This window comes from Myxine glutinosa, chromosome 2 (genome assembly GCF_964187855.1).
Source record: "Myxine glutinosa chromosome 2, kmMyxGlut1.1, whole genome shotgun sequence".
Lineage (NCBI taxonomy): Eukaryota > Metazoa > Chordata > Myxini > Myxiniformes > Myxinidae > Myxine > Myxine glutinosa.
Genome location: NC_136262.1, coordinates 257,831,157 through 257,852,851, shown reverse-complemented (window position 1 = coordinate 257,852,851; position 21,695 = coordinate 257,831,157). Strand labels below are relative to the sequence as shown.

Below are 21,695 nucleotides of genomic sequence, written 5' to 3'. Positions count from 1 at the left end.
TCTTATAGGCCTTGTTTTCCACGGCATAAAGCCGAGCAAGATGTGAGGCAGGGGACCCATGAAGTTGCAGATGAAGGCCTTGCAGGTAGATACGAGTTGAGGTGTGCAGAGGAAGGACTTGTACGATGGAGGATGCCCAGCACTGGTTTGCTTTGGAGGCCAAGTTTGAAATGTGGTTTGCCCAAGAAAGATCATGGCCGAGCACGAGACCCAAAGGTTTGAATGACTGAACCTCCTCAAGAGGATTATTAAGAAAGTAGATAGGAGAGTTTTCCAGACGGTTTAGGCAATAGTATTTCATACGGAAACACGATTGTGTGATCGTTATGTTGGACTACATTAAATCGGCTCCAGGATAAAATCCAAAGTCAATGACAGAAAATATTACTGGATGAGCAAGAGTTAGCTCGTTCATCACAAAAATGCTGCAGTACTACAATTGTCAAACCACAGCATTTATTCAGAGCGTGGTATCTTAGAAGACACTCCCTATACAGTCAGAGTATCAAATTATCAATGTACTGCCAATGCAGTAATTAAAACAGGAAACCTGCTTATATAATTACATATGCTCAAAGCAAAAAGAAAACTAGATTTACACTTTGCTTCACCAAAGATTTCAACTTGTGTGCACCTGCCGTCTAAAATCATCGGTTACAATGACTAGGATAACGGGAGGAAGAAAAAGGGACGTTTGGGGACAAGGGAGAAAGGAAGAATTGAGGGATAGGAAAATAAAAAGGGAAGAACAAGGAGAAGAAAAAAAAAGAAAAAAAAGATCATCCTGCAATCCCTCAAGCAATTCCTAAAAAGACAACCAGAAAAAGCAAAGACACAATCCCACCATATTTAAGCCATTTATTAACCTCGGAAAATGAGGAATCCCCATTAACTTCAGCAAACAATGTGACTTGAATGGATGCTACAACGAAGTTACCCCGGACATCCCCTGGCCACCGGACAGCACACAAATCCAGTGTAGGCCAATTTACGTGAAGCTCTTCCTGGACACAGGAACCTCCACAGTCTCCATGAGGTCCCAATATTCTGTTACAGGTTAAAAACAAGCAGCACTGGGACAAAGAAGCATGATTCATCAGTGGTGGCCATTGTAAGTAAACCAACCTGAATGAGAATCAAACAAGTTTTTATGAAGAAAAAAACAAATTCCACCAAAAACGAAAAAGAATAGAAACATCCTCTTAGAGGTGTTTTCGATGATTTGGAGAAATAAAACTTTTATTCTCGTCAAATTCAACTCGGGGCATAATCCACATGCTCGGTCCAACAGCCTATGTTTGAAAACGTTGGTGGAAACTAGTGTCAAAAATGAATTCATTAATTTAGAACCTCAAAGTAAAAAACAAAATGGATTCTTACAACAGACGGTGAGAAGGAAACGTATCTGTACTATTGTGCCGATGCGCAACATTTCATGATTTATTTATTTAGTTTTTTTAGAAGTACAACCTAACACTGCTCTTTGTATACACACAATGCCCTTCGTTCCCGCTTCCCCACCCCCCCCACTCCCCCCCCCCCCCCCCCCCCGCCTTTGGCCTGTGGGTAAAACCAAAAAAAAAAAAGAAAAAAAAAATCAACAATTAGTCCAGGTTGTGCTGCATATTTTTAAAAGGGCGATGTGATGCAGTCTTCCTAAAGGAAAAAGGACCATGCATGCACGAAGCAATGTCAAGACTAATTACACGGCTTTTCTTCCACCTGCCCCACAGCCTGCCTCCCCTCCCCCCGCCAAGAAAAATAAAATGCAAGCCAAGGCTGCTTTGTAAAATGTCTCCCCCACTCCCTCCTCTTTCCCCAAATTGTGGGTAACGCAGCACCAGGGAACATTGCAAATTGTGGAGGCACCTCAAAAAGAAACAAATAAAAACAATCAACAAATGGCAAGTATCGCCTTGACGGCCAAAGTCGATGTGACCACATCAACTTTGCTATTTTTTAAATTCTTTGCTGGAACGCTGGGTGAAGTCAGAGCTTGGGGCCTCAGTAGTGGTGCAAGACTATGTCGGGGAGAGATAGGGCCGAAGATGCAATTAACATCATGGTCACGTCCGAGCACAGGCAAGGGTGGCACGCGCTGTGACCCAGAAATGGCAAATTCGCGACTTCTCAGGACTTTAATAGTCATCCAGGTTAAATTCATCGTCGTCGCCCTGGAACTCCATTCCCTGGAAGTCGACGCGGTAACGGAGGATGCCTGCAAGAGCAGCACAATGTTGAGGCAGCACAATGATTAGGAGTGGCAGGGAGGGTTATCAAGCAGAATTACCCGTTTAACCTGGCACCAGACAGGCCATAAGAACAATCTTTTAGAGCAACACGTGACTTTCAAAATGACGTATGAATGCTAAATGAGGTCCATTACACGCATGCACCGTGTTTGTGATTGCAGTGACTCTGTTCAGCTCGGCAAGCATTTTTAACCTGCCATTGCTTGAGGAAAATCAGGAATTCAAATGATCTTTCAAGCATAACTCAAAATTTGCCCATGCCTGCCCAGGATTCTAAACGGGGTAGTAATGGACGCGGCAAGAATGCAAATTGTCTTCTTTCGTTTGAGCCGGCAAACTGGGAGCAACAATTCACATTTATTGCCAAATCTGATGTAATTTAAATGTTCAAATGGCAGCGAGGGGCTCCAATGGAAACTGTTTGTGTGATATATGTAGTTATTTTGATGCCAAGAGTGCCCGGGCCTGTAATAAAAAAATGTATTTGTGCCAAAGCCAGTAACAAATTATAAAACAATAGTAGAATTTTCAGCATTTTAGATGAAAGAGTGGCAATTTAAAAACAGAGCCCTTGGAACAAAACTCTGAGAACAATACAACATCACAACTTGGCCCATAAATCGCAATCCTTCACCGAAGCGGGGGTGGGCGAGTCCTGGGCCCTTCAAAAACCCAAATTATGGACACGGGCGCACACACACACACACACACACACACACACACACACACACACACACACACACACACACACACACACACACACACACACACACACACACACACACACACACACACACCTTTTGTGTGCAGAGGCACACCCTTCTCACAGGTGAGTTTACAAGTATTTTCGGATTCTCTAAAACCTTTTGTGAGCCATTTCATGCTACAATCCTTATCTGGCATGAACGATGTACATCTGGCCGCCACGATGGACCTCGTCACTCAGGGGTTTCTGCGAAAGTGCGCCAAGCATTCTGGGGCAGATTACATCATTTTGAAAGTCGCAAATTGTATTAGAGATAAGGTTTGATTTTTTTTGAATGGGTGTCACATTGTTAAAGTCACAAATAATAGAATGCAATGGTCATTCTACTTGACAATGAAATGATGCTTATTGTGCCTCATGAAACACAAACTTGCGCTTTTCAAACTGAAACTTTTCGTTTCTCTATGCAAAGCATCATGGCGGACCTTTAACATTTAAATTAAATGGACAGGTAAGTGGATCAGGAGTCGGGAGCCGGCGAGCACCTGCCCCCTCATAAAAAAAGGGAAAAGGAGGAGGAAATGGAGGGAAGAGAGGAGGAAGGGTTCTTTGGGGGAGGGGTGGTTATTGGTAGCCAGCAAATGGGGCCACAGTCTGAAGACTTCATTTGATAATGAACAAGAAAGGAATTTAAAACAAAATAAAAGTTTGAGAACTACTTTGTGAGATAATTCACAAGAAATACTTTCCATGAAAGGATATAAAATATGAAATCTCCAAAATATTACCTCCAATGCCTCCAAAGCCTCGAACAAACTGGGAACCTTCTTGAGACTTGTCTGTAATTATTTCGAGAGTGGCACCAAATTTTTTGTAGTTGTTCGCAAACCACTCCAACAATGGCATATTCTCCATCACCTCGTGCTCCACACCACTCTGAGGGGGAAAGGGGAGGGGGGATTACATGCAGCTACCTACTATCCGTACTGCCGGATATACTTTGGAAGAAAAAATAAACAATTCATTTTCTAATTTTGACAATACATCCCATTCAACACGTGAACGGAAACCTTTACATCCCAAGGCAGAAGGGCAATATGGCAAAACCTCGACATGTAATGCTTACCTCTTTATCCATGAAATGAGACCGGTCCTTTTCTTGCTCAAGTGTGAGATAAAGAACCTTCATCGCCTGATCGACTGCATGAGCAACAAATAAAGCAGAAAGGACATTAAAATTAGTACTCGATCGCTCAAAAGGAACTTGAAGCAGAGATGCGCAAAACGGCGTCCGTTTTTCCCAAGCAACGGAACCGGTGTACAATTGGCCTGTAAATCTCAAACGTCTCGGACGTACCTTCAAGGGTGCTGCAGTGCAGCACAATGCGCGAGATCTCAAGGTTTTCCCATACAATGAGCATCTCCACGGAACCCATCTCCAGCGCCTTCAGCGTGTCCACCACACCAAAACAATACTTACCGGTGTCTTGGCTTATTTCCTCAAAATATTTCCCTGCGATGAGGCAAAAATGCTGGATGAACATTAACCAAGGCTGCCATAGTCCATCAAAATAAATATTTCACATGTTTATACTTTCATTTGAACACGCAAAGAAAAGGACAAGTGTTTCATGAGTTCCGGTTTGCCTTTGATCGACCAAGAATGAGCTCATTATCAGTGGAATGGTGCGTTCCACTTATGAATATATTTTTTTATACACCATCTGCAACAATGTTATGAAGGAATGTTTCAAACAGTCCTTGCGTCTGATGTCTTTATTATCATAAGTATATTGGTTTGGTCTGCTCTGTCATTCCATCTATCTGTTTGTACATCAATCACCTACAGGTCACATTTTTACTCAAATCTTCACAAAACGTCACCACTTGGTGGAGGTAGTGACAAGCTAGAAGCACACGGTTTGAGGTCAAAAGGTGAAGGTAGCAAAAAAAAAAAATCGCATTTGCATCTTCATTGAGCGTCCGGATCAATTTGAGAAGTGGTGACAGAACTCCAAGGCCTCTCAACACCTTCCATAGGGATGTCGGGTCAACAGTCAAATGCGGCCTTGATGTCGATATACGCCACATTTAAGGGGTGCTCAAATTCCCGATGAAGATCTGCAAGAATACAGAGAGCTAGTATGACATCCATTGCAGACCTGTTTGTGGTGAAACCAAATTGCTGGGGGTGTCCATGTTGTAACAGGAGGGGGTGAATACGGTTCAAAAGAACATGAACAAACACCTTCCCAGGGACTTAGAGCAAGGTGATCAGGCGATAGCTCCTGCAGTTAGAGCGTGAGCCTTTGCCTTTGTACATGGGAATTATTATGCCATTTTCCACTCTGCTGGAACATGCCCAGACATATATAACAAGCGTTACGCCGAGGTCCCCCGTCGGGGAAGTGATGTGAGTTGACAAAGTGGAAGACGCAGAAAACATGCTATGATGTGATATTTCGCTCACAAGGTTCAGACATACATGGAGGCGGCCATCTTGGATTTTGACGTGGCGACCCAATTTTCAATAGCGTTCTTCCTTATGCCGATACACCCACACACCAGATTAGAAGTTGGTACTTCGCTTATTTTTCAAGATATTCCGCTCACAAGGTTCAGACATACATGGTGGTGGCCATCTTGGATTTTGACGTGGCAAACCAATTTTCAATAAGGTTCTTCCTTATGCCTAGATACACCCACACACCAGATGAGAAGTTGGTACTTCGCTTATTTTTCAAGATATTCGCTCACAAGGTTCAGACATATATATGGTGGCGGCCATCTTGGATTTTGACGTGGCGACCCATTTTTCAACAGGGTTCTTCCTTATGCCGAGAAACACCCACCCACCAGATTAGAAGTTGGTACTTCGCTTATTTTTCAAGATATTCCGATCACAAGGGTTTTTTTGTTTTTTTTTGTATACTGAATCGAGGCTCGTGAAAGAGTTGACATTTACTTCACAAACAAATCAACCAGACAAACAAAATATATAAAAAGAGGGAGCGGAAGACAAGAGAATGGGAAGCACACAAACACTTGAGAGCACACAACATTTAAGAGCAGGGAGATGTGTGGGAGGGAGAGGGCTTGGGGGGAGGAGGCGTGGGAAGGGGGGGGGGGAGGAGGCGTGGGAAGGGGGGGGGGAGGAGGCGTGGGAGAAGTATAAAACACAAGGACACCAAGGACTTCCAGGACAGAAGTTGGTATTTCAAAAAGTGGAATTGGGGTGAAATTATCGGGGATAGAAAAGATCAAGGTTTTGGATGGGGGAAGATAAGAGATGGTGGTGAACAGCTGTTTTAAAGACCTGGAGGGTGGAGTGGGATTGAAGAGAGTGAGGGAGTTTGTTCCAGAGGCGGGAGAAAAGAGGAATGAAGGAGTGAAGGTGAGCAGAGAGTCTTGATTTTGGCAGTTTAACCATAAGAGAGTTGCAGGCAGATCTTGTGCGACCTGTAGGAATATTTGCGGGACAGAGCCCCGAGAAGGTTCAGACATACATGGCGGCGGCCATCTTGGATTTTGACGTACCGACCCAATTTGCAACAGGGTTCTTCCTTATGCCTAAATACACCCACCCACCAGATTAGAAGTTGGTACTTTGCTTATTTTTCAAGATATGCCACTCACAAGGTTCAGACATATATGGCATCAGACATACATGGCGGCAGCCATCTTGGATTTTGACGTGGGTTGCACCCACACACCAAATTCGAATGCGGTCCTTCATTTACGCAAGCACGCATGGGAAAAACCATAGTCCCCCTTTCGCTCCGCGGTGCGACGGGGGACAAAAAGCCACTGTAATATGTCACAAATTGGAGTCTCAGCACATTTCAGCAGTTCTGCGGCGATGTTGTCACACTCGGCGGCTCGACCATTTTTGAGGTTCCTCACTGCACAACAGACCTAAGACAGGGATGGAGGATCCACGCTCACAGCGACATCATCGCCAGATGTGGGTGCCTCTTCCTCCAAGTGAGGGAAGTGTGTAGCAGGGGGGAAATTAAGAGCCTGCTCAAAAAGTTAGTTCCAGCAGGTAAGGGTTTCCTCATTAGTGTGGCAGGGTGTCCCGCTTGCCTTCATGATCAGAATGCTGCTTTTGTTTTTATTTGAATTTTGACCAGTACGCATGCACTGGATTGACTGGAAGGCAGGTCTAAGGTCGTTTTGATGGATACCTTCCTCAGCTTCATTGGACGGGTGCCCACACTAGAAGCCAAGGTATTTCCTCACCTTCTTCCGATAGGCACCTCAAAGGCACCTTATTTCTGGGATGTTTCCTTGAAGCCGTGCTTGCCTCATCATATCAATAATGGCCTGGGTATCAGCTGACTACCAGGGCCATTCTGTTGCCTACTAAATCCACCCGTCTTGGATGCTGTAGAGAGGATAGTGTCACCTCTTGACTCCATAATCTAATCTGTTTACATTTTATACATGTTTACATCATTATACATACTTGTACCAAGTTTGACTTGGTTCCCTCAAGCCGTTCTTAAGTTATCAATGAAACGAAAACCTATAACAGACTGTGACCTTTGACCTCTTGACTCCAAAATTAAATCAGTTAATCTTTGCATCATAATACATACCTGTACCATCTTTGGGCAAAATCCCATTGCTGGTTCACAGGTTGTCGCAGTAACATAATTTTTTACCTTACGTGAGCTCTGACCTTTTGACACCAAAATCGAATCAGTTCATCTTTACATCATAATACATACTTGCTCCAAGTTTGATTAAATCCCTTCAGCCATTCTCAACTAATCACAGTAATGAAACCCTATTAAGGACAGACAGCCAGACGGACAAGCCGAAAACATCATGCCTCCTGCAACTTGGTCGGCGGAGTGGAAAAAAAGGAAAGAAGTATAGTTAGTGGTGGTGGGATGATGAAGTTGGAAAGAAGATTGACGAGAAGAGGAAGAAGTTCAAGGAGTGGCAGAAGGCGAAGGGTACGGGGGCAGAAAAGGAAGAGCATGAAAGTTATAAGGCAGCCAGGAAGGCTGCAAAGAAAGAGGTAGCAAAGGCGCAGGAGGCATGTCGGAAAATGTTCAGAGAACGCTTGGATTTGGAAGAGGGTCAGAGAGTGGTATTCAGGATGGCAAAGCAGATAGCGAAAGAGAGGTGTGATGTGATGGGGGTGGGTTGCTTGAAGGATGAAGTGGGACAAATCGTTGTGGACCCAGATGGAATTAAAGGAAGATGGAAGAGATATATGGAAATACTGGTGAATGCAGAGAATGAATGGGATGGCAACATAGAGAGTAACCGAGTTTTAGGACCGGCAGAGAAGATAACCGAGAAGGAAGTTGAGGAAGCGATTAAAGCAATGAAGAGTAGAAAAGCAGGAGAGCCGATGGGAGTTGTGGGAGATATGTTGAAGGCAGCGGGAAATTGGGGTGTGAAGAGAATGACAGAGATCTGTAATCTGGTGGTGAAAGAAGGCCGCATTCCAGTGGATTGGGAACTGCGTACCCTCGTCCCTCTATAAAAGGGGAAAGGTGACCCTCTGGACTGTGGCTCGTATGGAGTGATAATGTTATTGGAGCATGGAATGAAGGTATTGGAAAGGGTGTTGGAGAGGAGGATAAGGAAGAAAGTGAAGATTGACGAAATATAGTTTGGATTTATGCCAGGAAGAGGAACGACAGACGCGCTTTTTATTGTGAGGCAGTTGCAGGAGAAGTACATGGAGAAGAGGAAGAAGTTGTTTCTTGGGTTTGTTGATCTGGAGAAAGCATTCGATAGGGTTCCACGTGAAGTAGTGACATGGGCATTGAGGAAGTTAGGTGTGGAGCAATGGTTGATCAGAGTAGTGATGGCAATGTACAAAAGAGCGCGCACAGCTGTAAGGACGAAGGACGGGAACAGTGGTGAGTTTGAGGTGAAGGTGGGAGTGCATCAGGGGTCGGTACTAAGTCCACTACTATTTGTAGCTGTGATGGAGGTGCTGGCTCGGAAAGTGAAGGAGGGTTTACCGTGGGAGTTGTTGTATGCAGATGATCTGGTGTTGACTGCAGAAAGTATGGATGGACTGAAGGAGAAGATGAACAAGTGGAAGGAATGTATGGAGACAAAAGGTCTGAAGGTGAATATCGGAAAAAACAAAGGCGATGGCAAGTGGTAAAGCATGTGATGAGGTGGAAAGAACTGGGAAGTGGCCATGTGCTATGTGCAGGAAGGGTGTCGGAGTGAACTCAATTCAATGTACAATGTGCGCTGAGTGGGTTCATCAAAAATGTAGTGGTTTGAGAGGGTCATTAACCAGTGTGGCAGCTACATTCAAGTGCAAGGTGTGCACAGAGGGAGCTGCAGATGGAGGAAATGTTGAGTTGGATCTTGGAGACGGCGTGAAGCTGGAAGGTGTAAAAACATTTTGTTACCTAGGAGACATGCTGAATGGAGAAGGTGGATCAGACTCGGCAACGGTTGCTAGAGTGAGATGTGCATGGAAGAAGTTTCGGGAACTGAGTGGCGTGCTGACGAGGAGCGGAGTGTCGTTGAAGCTGAAGGGAAAGGTGTATGCTGCATGTGTGAGAAGTGTTATGATGTATGGGAGCGAGACATGGGTAATGAACATAGAGTAGCAACAAAGGCTGGAAAGGGTGGAAATGCGAATGGTTCGGTGGATGTGTGGAGTATCGTTGAGAGAGAGGAAGCCAAATTATGAATTGCGAAAGATGATGGGAATAGAGCCTGTGATGGACGCTATGAAGAGAAACAGTTTGAGATGGTTTGGTCATGTGTTGAGGAAGGATGAAAGTGACTGGTTGAGAAGAGTGACGGAAATGAATGTGGAAGGAAGTAGAGGACGGGGAAGACTGAGAAAGACTTGGCTAAAGATGGTCGAAGAAGAAATGCGGGCCAGGGGGTTAACAAGGGGAGATGCAGAAAATAGGGCAAATGGAGAACATTGTCATGGGGACCGCAAGGCTAACCCTGCTCTTGCAGGGAAAATGGCCTTTTAAAATGCCAACAACAGTTAGGCTCCTCTTCGTGGAGGGCACCGTGGGCGTCTAAGGTCCATCAACTAATGGCAGCAGCTGGGAAGCCCAATTTAATGTCCATCCGAGGGATGGCACAAACATTGATGAATCAACCTGCCAGCGAAACACCAGGTCGAGAATTACTAGCCGAGCTGATATTCAACCCCGAGCAGCAATGCAACAATAAACTAAAAGGCATCTTATCAAGAAATGCTTTGTTTCTTATGACCAGCCCACAGCCTGGTGTTGGCTTAGCTGTTAGGGTGCCGGCTTGGGACCGTAGGCTCCTCGGTTTGAATCCCGATCGATCGCTGAATTAACGCCAGGGGGATTGACTCAGCCTGTCATCCTTCCGAGGTCGGCAAATTGAGTACCAGTTCACTGGTAATTCCCTGCGTGTCGCAAGAGGCGACTAACAGGGTTGGCGGCAGGAAGGGCATCCGGCCATAAAATATTGCTTCAAAAAGGGGACCACGGTGACCAAAAAAAAAGGCCAACCCCCGCTCTGCAGGGAAAAATAGCCTTAAAAGGCGGTTCTAATGATCAGCCCACATTTGTGTATTGGTGACAAATAATTCCGTATGTGTACTGTGGGAGTCAGTGAATGCAAATATATATATTTATGTATGTTGTTTTGTAAGAAAAGTTGAAATTTATATGGTTCGTAACAATGAAGTAGGTGAGGTTCTCCAGAATGAAGGCACGGCTTGGTGGTCGAAACGCATCAGGGCAGAAGCCAACTGGGACAGGGTCAGGTGACAGGGCAATGTGCTCTGCCACGTCTCCCTCAGGGAAAACACGAATGCTACAGGGATTATATTTATTTCAAAGTGAAGCATCCAATGAAATTGGCCGGTAAGTTCATACGGGTATGCTTGGCTGATTGAAGGCTCATATTCAATATCTCCAAAAGGTTATGGCCAGATTTGGACGAGAATTGGTAGACTGGTTGGGTGTGTGCGACAAAGACGAATCGATTCGATTTTGGTGAAGATCTGAATATGGATTCGGATGTGAAAATTGTTTAATTTTTTAAGTGATTCTTCACCATTGGGAGATAGGACCAAAAACGATACATAGCAGGCTATCTCAAAAAGTTATGGACGGATTTGGATCAAACTTGGTGGACCGGTTGGGTGTGTGTCGAGGATGAATCGTTTCGATTTTGGTGAAGATCTGAATATGGATTCGGATATGAGAATTATATCATTAAGTGATTCTTCACCATTGAGAGATCAGACGAAAAGCGATATATAACATGATATATAAAAAAAGTTATGGACGACTTGTGACTAAACTTTGTGGAAAAGTTTGTTTTGTGACAAGAACAAGCTGAATGGATTTTGGTGAAGATCTGGATTCAGATACAGCCCATCAGTGGATACAAAACGTAAACTGTGCGGCCTTTTGGAAGTATGCGCTCTTCCGATTGCCGTTCTAGTTTTCACATTTTGTCATATTGGTGTTAGTAAATGGCATCATCACATCATCTAACAGTCGTTTTTTTCATAACATACATCATATGTCAGTTTTTTTTAGCCTGGTGTTGGCTTAGCGGTTAGGGTGCCGGCTTGGGATCTTCGGATCCTGGATTCGAATCCCGGTCGATCGCTGAATTAACGCCAGGGGGGTTGACTCAGCCTGTCATCCTTCCGAGGTCGGCAAATTGAGTATCAGCTTGCTGGGATGAATGATGCCCGTGTGTACCCCGGGTTAGAATAGGTACACCGTATCCCTGCGCATCGTAAGAGCGTGACAAAGGGTTGGCGTCAGGAAGGGCATCCGGCCATAAAAACATTGCCTCAAAACAGGGAACCATGATTGTCACGGGGCCCGCAAGGCTAACCCCCACTCCCCGCTCTAGCGGGGAAAATGGCCTTAAAACGATCATTCATTCATATGTCAGTTTCTAGAGGAAATCATGAGTCTGGCCATCGATTGGTTTTATCAAATCTCAGATATCAGAAGAAAAATGGAGGCAGATGAGATACTTGTGCAGAACAATGATGTTTACCACTCCAGACATCAACATCAACTTCCTCAAAATGATAAGTGTTAGATGTGAAGAATGATTTCACACAGAGGGGACTGCTAAATACAAGTAAATGTTATTCTCAATTTTAATTTTGAAGATATAAAATCTCAGGTACTGTCAGTGTGCAAGCTTGTCAGTAGTTACCCCATGCACGGGAAGCGGTTCCCTTCTGTCTGTCTACAAATGTTACTTAATCATCGAGGAACAACTTATTTAAATTGAATGATATATTTTGAATATGAATCGGAGAGTGAAGCAGTACTTTGGCGATGAATCGCCCCAATCGCACATTCGCAGAGAGAAGCGACATAATACTTTTATTCTGTGCATGTCTGGCACTCAAAAAATTGAAAGTCATTCCAAACAGGAAACTTAATGTTTTGAAGGACGTCATAAAGGACACAAATAAGAGGCACAGATAACTAATGTAACGTGTTAGACAGGATGATGTAACAGACACTGGGTAAAACAACGGTAAAACCCGGCATTGATTTCTTTATACGACTTTTACAATCTTTATTAGCTCCTGTTGAACTTGGTCCGAAGCGGGGGCTTATGAAATGGGTGTCGTCCATCCATCCGCAACCATATTTCTGAGATGTATGGACCGATTTTGTCCATACTTGGCATAAAGACGATGCATGATGGTTGCATTTGGGCATCATTTTGTTTCACGATGCGATCAACGATGGCCGACTGGCGGCCGTTTTAGTTGTAAAAAAAACAACCCGATGTTGAACACGTCCTCAATCATTTCCCAGACGTGCATTTACCCCGGTTGTTCAAAATTGACACAAAGATTATGAATGATGGCTTACATATGCACGTACGTTTATTTTCCAGATCAGATCAAACTTGGCCAAGTGGCGGGCATTTTGTTACTTAAACGTGTCCCCAACCATTTATCAGACACGTATGGACCGGTGTTGTTCAAACTTGGCACAAGCACAGTACATGATGGCATACACGTACGTGCACCTTAGTTTAATTTGTGATATGATCAAAGATGGCTGACAGGAAACTGGCGACCATCTCAGTCGTTTTAAAATAAAAAAACCCCCAGTATTGGGAAAAAAAACCCCCAGTGTTGAACACGTACTCGACCATTTCTTGGACATGCATTTACCGATCTTGTTCAAACCTGCCACACAGATAACGAATGATGGCTTACATATGCACGTCATTTTGTTTTGAGATCAGATCCAAGATGGCCGACAGACTGGCATTTTGATATTTAAACGTATCCCCAGCCATTTCCCAGACGTGCTTCGACCAATTTTATTAAAATTTGGCACGAAGACAACACACATGAAAGTATACATGTGCAGATTTTGTTTTGTAATCTGAACAAAGATGGCCGAATGCCGGCCTTTAACTCCGTACTGCAAAATTACTCAAACCACAGGCTATGACATTTATGTCTTTTTCTCCTCGTTTTATTTAAATTGAATTCTATACTTGAACAACAACAACAACAGGCATTTTAAGGCCATTTTCCCTGCTTGAGTGGGGGTTAGCCTTGTGGGCCCCATGACAATCTTCTCCATTTTGCCCTATTTTCTGCATCTCTCCTTGTTAACCCCCTTGCCCGCATTTCTTCTTCCACCACCTTTAGCCAAGTCTTTCTCGATCTTCCCCGTCCTCTACTTCCTTCTACATTCATTTCCATCACCCTTCTCAACCAGTCACTTTCATCCTTCCTCAACACATGACCAAACCATCTCAAACTGTTTCTCTTCACAGCATCAATCACAGGCTCTATTCCCATCATCTTTCGCAATTCATCATTTGTCTTTCTCTCTCTCAACGATACTCCGCTCATCCATCGAACCATTCGCATTTCCACCCTTTCCAGCCTTCGTTGCTGCTCTACGTTCATTACCCATGTCTCACTCCCATAAATCATAACACTTCTCACACATGCAGAATTATATACTTGAACACTGTAGAATATAAATCACCTTATTTTCACTTTCAAAAACCTTACATTTAGCAGTACTTGGAAATGTGAAATAGTGTGGTGTACAAGGGAGATGTACAAGACCGCTTCAATAACACTAAACTTAGGTAATTCACTTTTAACGATATTTAAAATCATTATCAATCGAGGGATGTGGGGAAGAATAATGGGTAGGAGAGAACACACGGGGTGGACAAGATGGATACGGAAGCAACCTCACAGGAAAGAAAAACTGGAAATTTGGGAAGAGGCGAGCTTGAGGAGGGTTAATGGGTGTAGAAAAGATCATGGTTTTGGATTGGGGATGATTTGCGATGGTGGTGAACAGCTGACTTGAAGACCTGGAGGGAAGAACGAGATTGAAGAAAATGTGCAAAACGATTCCACAGGTTGGAAAAAGAGAAACCAATGAGTGGAGGTGAGCAGCCAACCTAGATTTTGAAATATCGTGCATGTAGCGCCTACCCTGACAAACTGAGTAATTTACCATGTTTAATATGTGATTAATTATGCTGTATTAGGCTGTTTAGGTGTGCAGCTGATTTTTCTACCATCACTGTAAACCGGCATAAATTATTGTAAGGATTCAAATTTGAAAACGTCTTGTTCATCAGAAGTGTGTCATGTGTTGTGTGGTGTGTTGTGTGGTGTGTGGTGTATGTGTGTTGTGGTGTGTGGTGTGTGTGTGTCACCCATACAGTGAAGCATTTCTCAACAATGGCCGAACAACCTGAAAATGCAACCCACCGATCAATTTCTTTTCTTGGATAAACTTGACACTTGTGAGGACCTCTTGGGAGAGCTCGATGGCCTGGTTGAAGCCGTTCTCACCGCCATACGATATGTCCACAATTTTGAGCACTTTGGCTTGTAGCCTCTGGAATAAATCATCCCAAAGGAATACTTGTGAAGCACCTGTTTATGGTTCCTGCATGGCCTACTGCCATGCTATTTATTACAGTACTGTACATATTTATGAAAATATTATTTAAACTGTTGCAATTGTTGTTGTTTTAAACATCAACTTGCGTTATCCTTTAAAGGATGCAAACGATCCTTTGATCTTCTAATATTTGCATGTTTTCTGTGCAGAGGGTCAACAACTACTAATGGGTGTCATTAAATATCACACAAGTCAAAAGGCAGAGATAATGGAGACAAAAACACAAAACAAACCGGATCAAACATGTCCGACTGGCTGAGCTCGGTCTTGAAATCGGCCGAGCCAGCAAGGATAAGTCCCACCACACTCGGCTTATCATTGCTTATGAACAACTGTACAGCAGTCTCGGCCACCTTCCGCACGTAATTGTGCCGTTTTTCCATCCGCAGACGAGCAAAACGCAGCGCAGACTGCCCTCCTCTACCTGGAAATAACAAAAACAATACCTCATTCGGTTAAACGTTCCTAGTGAGGGAGAGTTCTTCACCCAGACTCGTTTACAAAAGCAAGAATAAAGAATGCAGACAAATAATCTTTGAAGAAACTAGTCCTTGGTATTAACGAATCCACATAATCGAGTGTTTCCCACTTTACACATATGCTGAAAAGCAAAATGGTGGCAAGTGATGCAACTCAGAGGGTGGACCACGAAATAATGATTTTTTTTGTTGTTTAGTGAAATAATCGAGCAGATTGAGATTTACAGATGATTGGCTGCACAATATAGCAACAACTACCTTTTCTGCAGGGAAAGTACAAATTAAAGTCCATGGTCAAATATGAACTCGCAAACAACAACAACAACAACATGTATTTTAAAAGGCCATTTTCCCTACTAGAGCAGGGGTTAGCCTTGCGGTCCCCATGACAATCTTCTCCATTTTGCCCTATTTTCTGCATCTCTCCTTGTTAACCCCCTTGCCCGCATTTCTTCTTCCACCATCTTTAGCCAAGTCTTTCTCGGTCTTCCCCGTCCTCTACTTCCTTCTACATTCATTTCCATCACTCTCCTCAACCAGTCACTTTCATCCTTCCTCAACACATGACCAAACCATCTCAATCTGTTCCTCTTCACAGCATCAATCACAGGCTCTATTCCCATCATCTTTCGCAATTCATCATTTGTCTTCCTCTCTCTCTCAACGATACTCCGCACATCCGTCGAACCATTCGCATTTCCACCCTTTCCAACCTTCGATGCTGCTCTACGTTCATTACCCATGTCTCGCTCCCATAAATCATAACACTTCTCACACATGCAGCATACACCTTTCCCTTCAGCTTCAACGACACTCCCCTCATCATCAGCACGCCAGTCAATTCCCGAAACTTCTTCCATGCACATCTCACTCGAGCAACCGTTGCCGAGTCTGATCCACCTTCTCCATTCAGCATGTCTCCGAGGTAGCAAAATGTTTTCACACCTTCCAGCTTCACGCCGTCTCCAAGATCCAACTCAACATTTCCTCTATCTGCAGCTCCCTCTGTGCACACCTTACATTTGAATGTAGCTGCCACACTGGTTAATGACCCTCTCAGACCACGACATTTTTGATGAACCCACTCAGTGCACATTGTACATTGTATGGAGTTCACTCCGACACCCTTCCTACACACAGCACAGGGCCACTTCCCAGTTCTTTCCACCTCACCACATGCTTTACCACTTGCCATCACCTTCGTCTTTCCGATATTCACCTTCAGACCTTTTGTCTCCATACATTCCTTCCACTTGTTCATCTTTTCCTTCAGTCCATCCATACTTTCCGCAATCAACACAAGATCATCTGCATACAACAACTCCCACGGTAAACCCTCCTTTACGTTCTGAGCCAGCACCTCCATCACAGCTACAAATAGTAGTGGACTTAGTACAGACCCCTGATGCACTCCCACCTTCACCTCAAACTCACCACTGTTCCCGTCCTTCGTCCTTACAGCTGTGCGCGCTCTTTTGTACATTGCCATCACTACTCTGATCAACTATTCCTCCACTCCTAACTTCCTCAATGCCCATGTCAATACTTTGCGTGGAACCCTATAGAATGCTTTCTCCAGATCAACAAACCCAAGAAACAACTTCTTCCTCTTCTCCATGTACTTCTCCTGCAACTGCCTCACAATGAAAAGCACGTCTGTCGTTCCTCTTCCTGGCATAAATCCAAACTGCATTTCGTCGATCTTCACTTTCTTCCTTATCCTCCTCTCCAACACCCTTTCCAATACCTTCATTCCATGCTCCAATAACGTTATCACTCGGTACGAGCCACACTGCAGAGGGTCACCTTTCCCCTTGTATAGAGGGACGAGGGTACTCAGTTCCCAATCCACTGGAATGCGGCCTTCTTTCACCACCAGATTACAGATCTCTGTCATTCTCTTCACACGCCAACTTCCTGCTGCCTTCAACATATCTCCCACAACTCCCGTCAGCCCTCCCGCTTTTCTACCCTTCATTGCTTTTATCGCTTCCTCAACTTCCTTCTCAGTTATCTTCTCTGCCGGTCCTAAAACTGGGTTACTCTCTATGTTGCCATCCCATTCATTCTCTGTATTCAACAGCATTTCCATATATCTTTTCCATCTTCCTTTAATTCCATCTGGGTCGACAACGATTTGTCCCACTTCATCCTTCAAGCAACTCACCCCCATCACATCACACCTCTCTTTCCCTATCTGCTTTGCAATCCTGAATACTGCTTTCTGACCCTCTTCCGAATCCAAGCGTTCTCCGAACATTTTCCAACATGCCTCCTGCGCCTTTGCTACCTCTTTCTTTGCAGCCTTCCTGGCTGCCTTATAACTTTCATGCTCTGCTGTTTCTGCTCACGTACCCTTCGCCTTCTGCCACTCCTTGAACTTATTCCTCTTCTCGTCAATCCTCTTTCCAACTTCATCATCCCACCACCATGTTTCCGAGTGCCTCGGTGGTCCTTTTGTCCATCCACATACCTCACCAACGGCTCCCAACAGACTAGCTTTCATTGACATCCAACCACTTTCAAGCTCAACCACATCATCCTCGACCCTACTCAGCCTCTCTTTTCATGCCTCCCTTACCGTCACCTCTTTCAACCTGCACACCTTCATAGCTCTCCTCGCACCTTTCACCCTTATGTCGCAGACAACCAAGTGGTGCTGTGAAACAGCCTCCTCCCCCGGGATCACCTTTGTGTCCCAGAGGTGCCCCCTATCTCACCTATGCACCATCAGGTAGTCAACGGTTGTCGTCGACCCTCCTGACGTGTATGTAACAAGCTTATTATCCTCCTCTGGAACTGAGTATTACAAATCAACAAATCAGCTCCATCAGCAAACTCCAAAATCCTTTCACCTTCTCCATTTCTCACACCATATCCGTAACCCCCATGAACTCCGTCAAAACCATCCATACTCCTTCCCACATGTCCATTTAGGTCTCCTCCAACCACAACAACTTCCTCATCTTTCACGTTTTCCATCAGCTTCTCTATCGCACACCAGAACTTGTCCTTCTCTTCATCGCTCCGACCAACCTGCGGAGCATATCCCGAGATGACGTTCACCAAGAGCTTTCCAATCATCATTTTCACCATCATCAACCAATCACTCACTCTAGTCACACTCACGACACTGTCTACAAACTCCTCAGAAAACAGGACACCAACACCATTCACACACTCCAGGCACCCTTGCCACATAAACTTGTATTTCTGTCCCTGCCTACCCTTCACCATTCTCACACCACTTCCCTTCCATCTCGTCTCTTGCACACAACATATGTCCACTCTTCTTCTGACCAATACTTCCCCCACTTCTCCTGATCTCCCTGTCATTGTCCCTACATTCCATGTCCAAAACCTCAGAAACCGATCTCCACTTCGGGCTGTACCCTGCCCATATGTAATTGTAATTGTCATGGTTCTCTTTTTGAGGCAATGTTTTTATGGCCGGATGCCCTTCCTGACGCCAACCCTCTTAGTCATCTCTTACGACACGCAGGGATACGGTGTACCTATTCTGACCAGGGTACACACTGGGAAACGTTTAAAACATGGAAATTCTGGGGGGGGGGGGGGGGGGGGGGATATAAATCGTTAAAATACAAAAAGCCTTCAATTTCTGATATTTTACCTTTTCATTTGGGCCTCCCATTTGAAGCCCCGCCCATAGGGCGGGTACCGTTGCTAGTTTAAACAAGAACGGAAATCACCTTTAGGGGATAAATCAAGCATTTTCTTTTGGTAGTGATTTATTTTGAACCTTTACAGGAATGAGGCTCGTGTAAGAGTAAGGTAGAACTGGCAGTGAGGCAAACATTGAGGGAATGAATGAACAAGAAAAGAGGAGAGGGAAGAGGGAAGAGAGGAAATACAAAATAGCAATTAAAATGATTGAGTAAGGAAAGGCTAATGAGGGTTACAAAGGACATGGGTCACAAGTGGGGATGGCACTGGTTGCATGAAGTCCTGGAGGGAATTGAGGGAAGGATGGAGTGAAGGGTGGGGGGGAGGTGCGGGGAATAGAGAGGGAGGGATGGATTGAGGGAAGGGGTTGGGGAATATAGAGAGAGAGGGATGGAGTGGGGGGTGGGGGGGGAATAGAGAGAGGAAGGGATGGAGTGAGGGGAGGTGGGGAATAGAGAGAGGGAGGGTTGGAGTGAGGGGAAGTGGGGAATAGAGAGAGGGAAGGATGGAGAGAGGGGGGGGCGGGGAATAGAGAGAGGGAGGGAGTTCCATCGACAGAAGTGAGGAATAAGAGTTCAGGTGTGCAGTCCACCTGGAAATCGAAAATTTAACCAAGAGCGGGGATGCTGTACGAATGTGTGGACTTCATCCTCTGCTGAAAGCAAGTGAATTGCTGTGATGAGAAACGAATGATCAATGATTGATGTGTCTGATGAATCTGTCCACAATTATTTTACTTTGACAAGGAAAATGGTGAAGTAAGAGGAAATTCCAACTTCTTGGCCATCCTGTCAGATACAAACCCCGACACACCCAACACACCCAACACATTCGAGGAGAGAGGGGCACAAGGGTGCTGGTTTTGATCTGCAAGGTTGTTTTCCAAGTGGTGAATAAATGAAAGCTGCATTTTAGCACCTGCCTCCACATGGGTATGTCAGTGGCCTTGGTGAGTATATTGAACAGGAGAGCTGGAGGTGTAAAGGAGTGAACCAGTGAAGGAGAGAAAACGTCCAGGTCATTTCGTCCAGGTCACATACCCAACGTTTATGCCAAATTTCGGCCGAATCCGTTCACAACTTTTTGGGATATCTTGTTCACAAACAAACAGACAGACAGGGGTGAAAACACAACCTCCATCCACCTTCAATGGCGGAGGTAATAATAAGGAATTTTGTAACAATGTCGTAATTCAACTTTGTACTTGTGCCCCTGCCACAGGTGACAACAAAGGACACCTCTGATTCTGGGCCAGTCATGTGAGCTGCATTTCTGCCAGTTTTTGCACAGATGACTATTTGCCCCCAAATTGGTCTGTGGTGCACAATACTAAACTTTAAAGTTATTCTATTTAATTTGGAAAGGTGGCGGGGTTCACGTAACATACATGGAAAATGCCACTTGGAAGAAACAAGTTCAACAAAGAAAAGTAACAAAGTGCATTTCACTGGAGAGATAACCAAACCTTCACCTCCCCCACCATCACTACCATTTCCAAATAAAACGGTTCGTTCATGACACTTTATAAGTTGCACTGCGGAGGAGAGGGAGAAAAGGAAGAATGGGGGAGAAAGAGAAGAACCGCTGACCATGCTTCTTGGGCAAATCGACGGTGAACTTGTGAAGCACCTCTCGTGTGTTTCCCTGGAGCGTGCCGAACAGCGCTCCGCTGCCGTCCATGACGATAAAACCAAACTTGCTGTCGTCCGAGAGCAGCGCCGTGAGGGCCTGGAAAACGTGCCCGGTGACCAAGCAGCATTTAACGAGCGAGTTAATGTCGGCCTCCAGAATAATCATCACCACAAAGCATGATTAAAAGCAACGAATCAGGAAAAAGCAGATTGAAGGATAATTTATAACAAATGGCAGGGAACAATGTACACAAAGTATCCAGAAACATTCCGACCTGCCATCTATCTCGCGGAGCAATTCAAGCAAGTCACGGTGACCACTTCGACTTTGTTACATTTATTTAATGACTCAGCAGGAGTTGTTAAATATTGTTGTGGTTTTGGCTTCTAGGGGTAAAATAATCAATCTTTAATGTAGCAATAGTTATTTCATAGTATTTGTTACTTTGGCGTGCAAATAGGTATGCGTTGCAAATGTGTTGGATAGGTGTCCATATATATTATTTTTACCTCTTACACACTGCACTCTTATATCATTTTTATGCACATCTCAGCACAAACGCCTCCGCTTCCTCTCTCGAATTCCTTACAACCCTTGAAAACCACACTGAACCAGTCTGCAGTATATTCTGCCAGCCATGAGTGCCAAGTGGGCAATCGATCACAATTAAGCCCCGACAGCACCCCAACACCCGGTGATATCCAACAAACCATACCATGGGCCAATCCCAAGATGCCACCAGAAGTTGCGGCTCTAACACACCAATCGGGTGAGAGGGGAGAACCACTCTCCCCGACTCCTCCCATGGAAAAGGTGGGGGGTTGGGTGAGAAAACGCCATAAAGGGGGCACACACGAGATGTTCGGGGCTAGATTGCATGCTTAGCTTGTTCCTCGAGAACTCGGCTCAGGCACTTGGGGGACTAAAGAGAAACAGGCCCGGGACTGGATGAGGATTGGGTCTGGAGAATCTTGTCATCTTCGGAGTCGCCAGCGTCTTATTC

At 44.7% G+C, this 21,695-nt stretch overlaps 1 protein-coding gene across 2 annotated transcripts in view; it reads right to left on the bottom strand.

Annotated features, from left to right (window-relative positions):
* Positions 1 to 439: 439 nt before the first annotated feature.
* Positions 440 to 21,695, bottom strand: part of ETF1 (eukaryotic translation termination factor 1) — a 40,497-nt gene continuing 19,241 nt past the window's right edge. For both annotated transcript variants that reach the window (XM_068105830.2, XM_068105831.2), the window contains exons 4-10: positions 20,650 to 20,788; positions 15,128 to 15,318; positions 14,699 to 14,828; positions 4,316 to 4,471; positions 4,085 to 4,158; positions 3,747 to 3,894; positions 440 to 2,218 (exon numbers count right to left, since the gene is read on the bottom strand). In XM_068105830.2, coding sequence (XP_067961931.1) covers positions 2,139 to 2,218; positions 3,747 to 3,894; positions 4,085 to 4,158; positions 4,316 to 4,471; positions 14,699 to 14,828; positions 15,128 to 15,318; positions 20,650 to 20,788 — 918 coding nt within the window. In that variant the 3' untranslated portion in view covers positions 440 to 2,138. The remainder of the gene's footprint in view (positions 2,219 to 3,746; positions 3,895 to 4,084; positions 4,159 to 4,315; positions 4,472 to 14,698; positions 14,829 to 15,127; positions 15,319 to 20,649; positions 20,789 to 21,695) is intronic.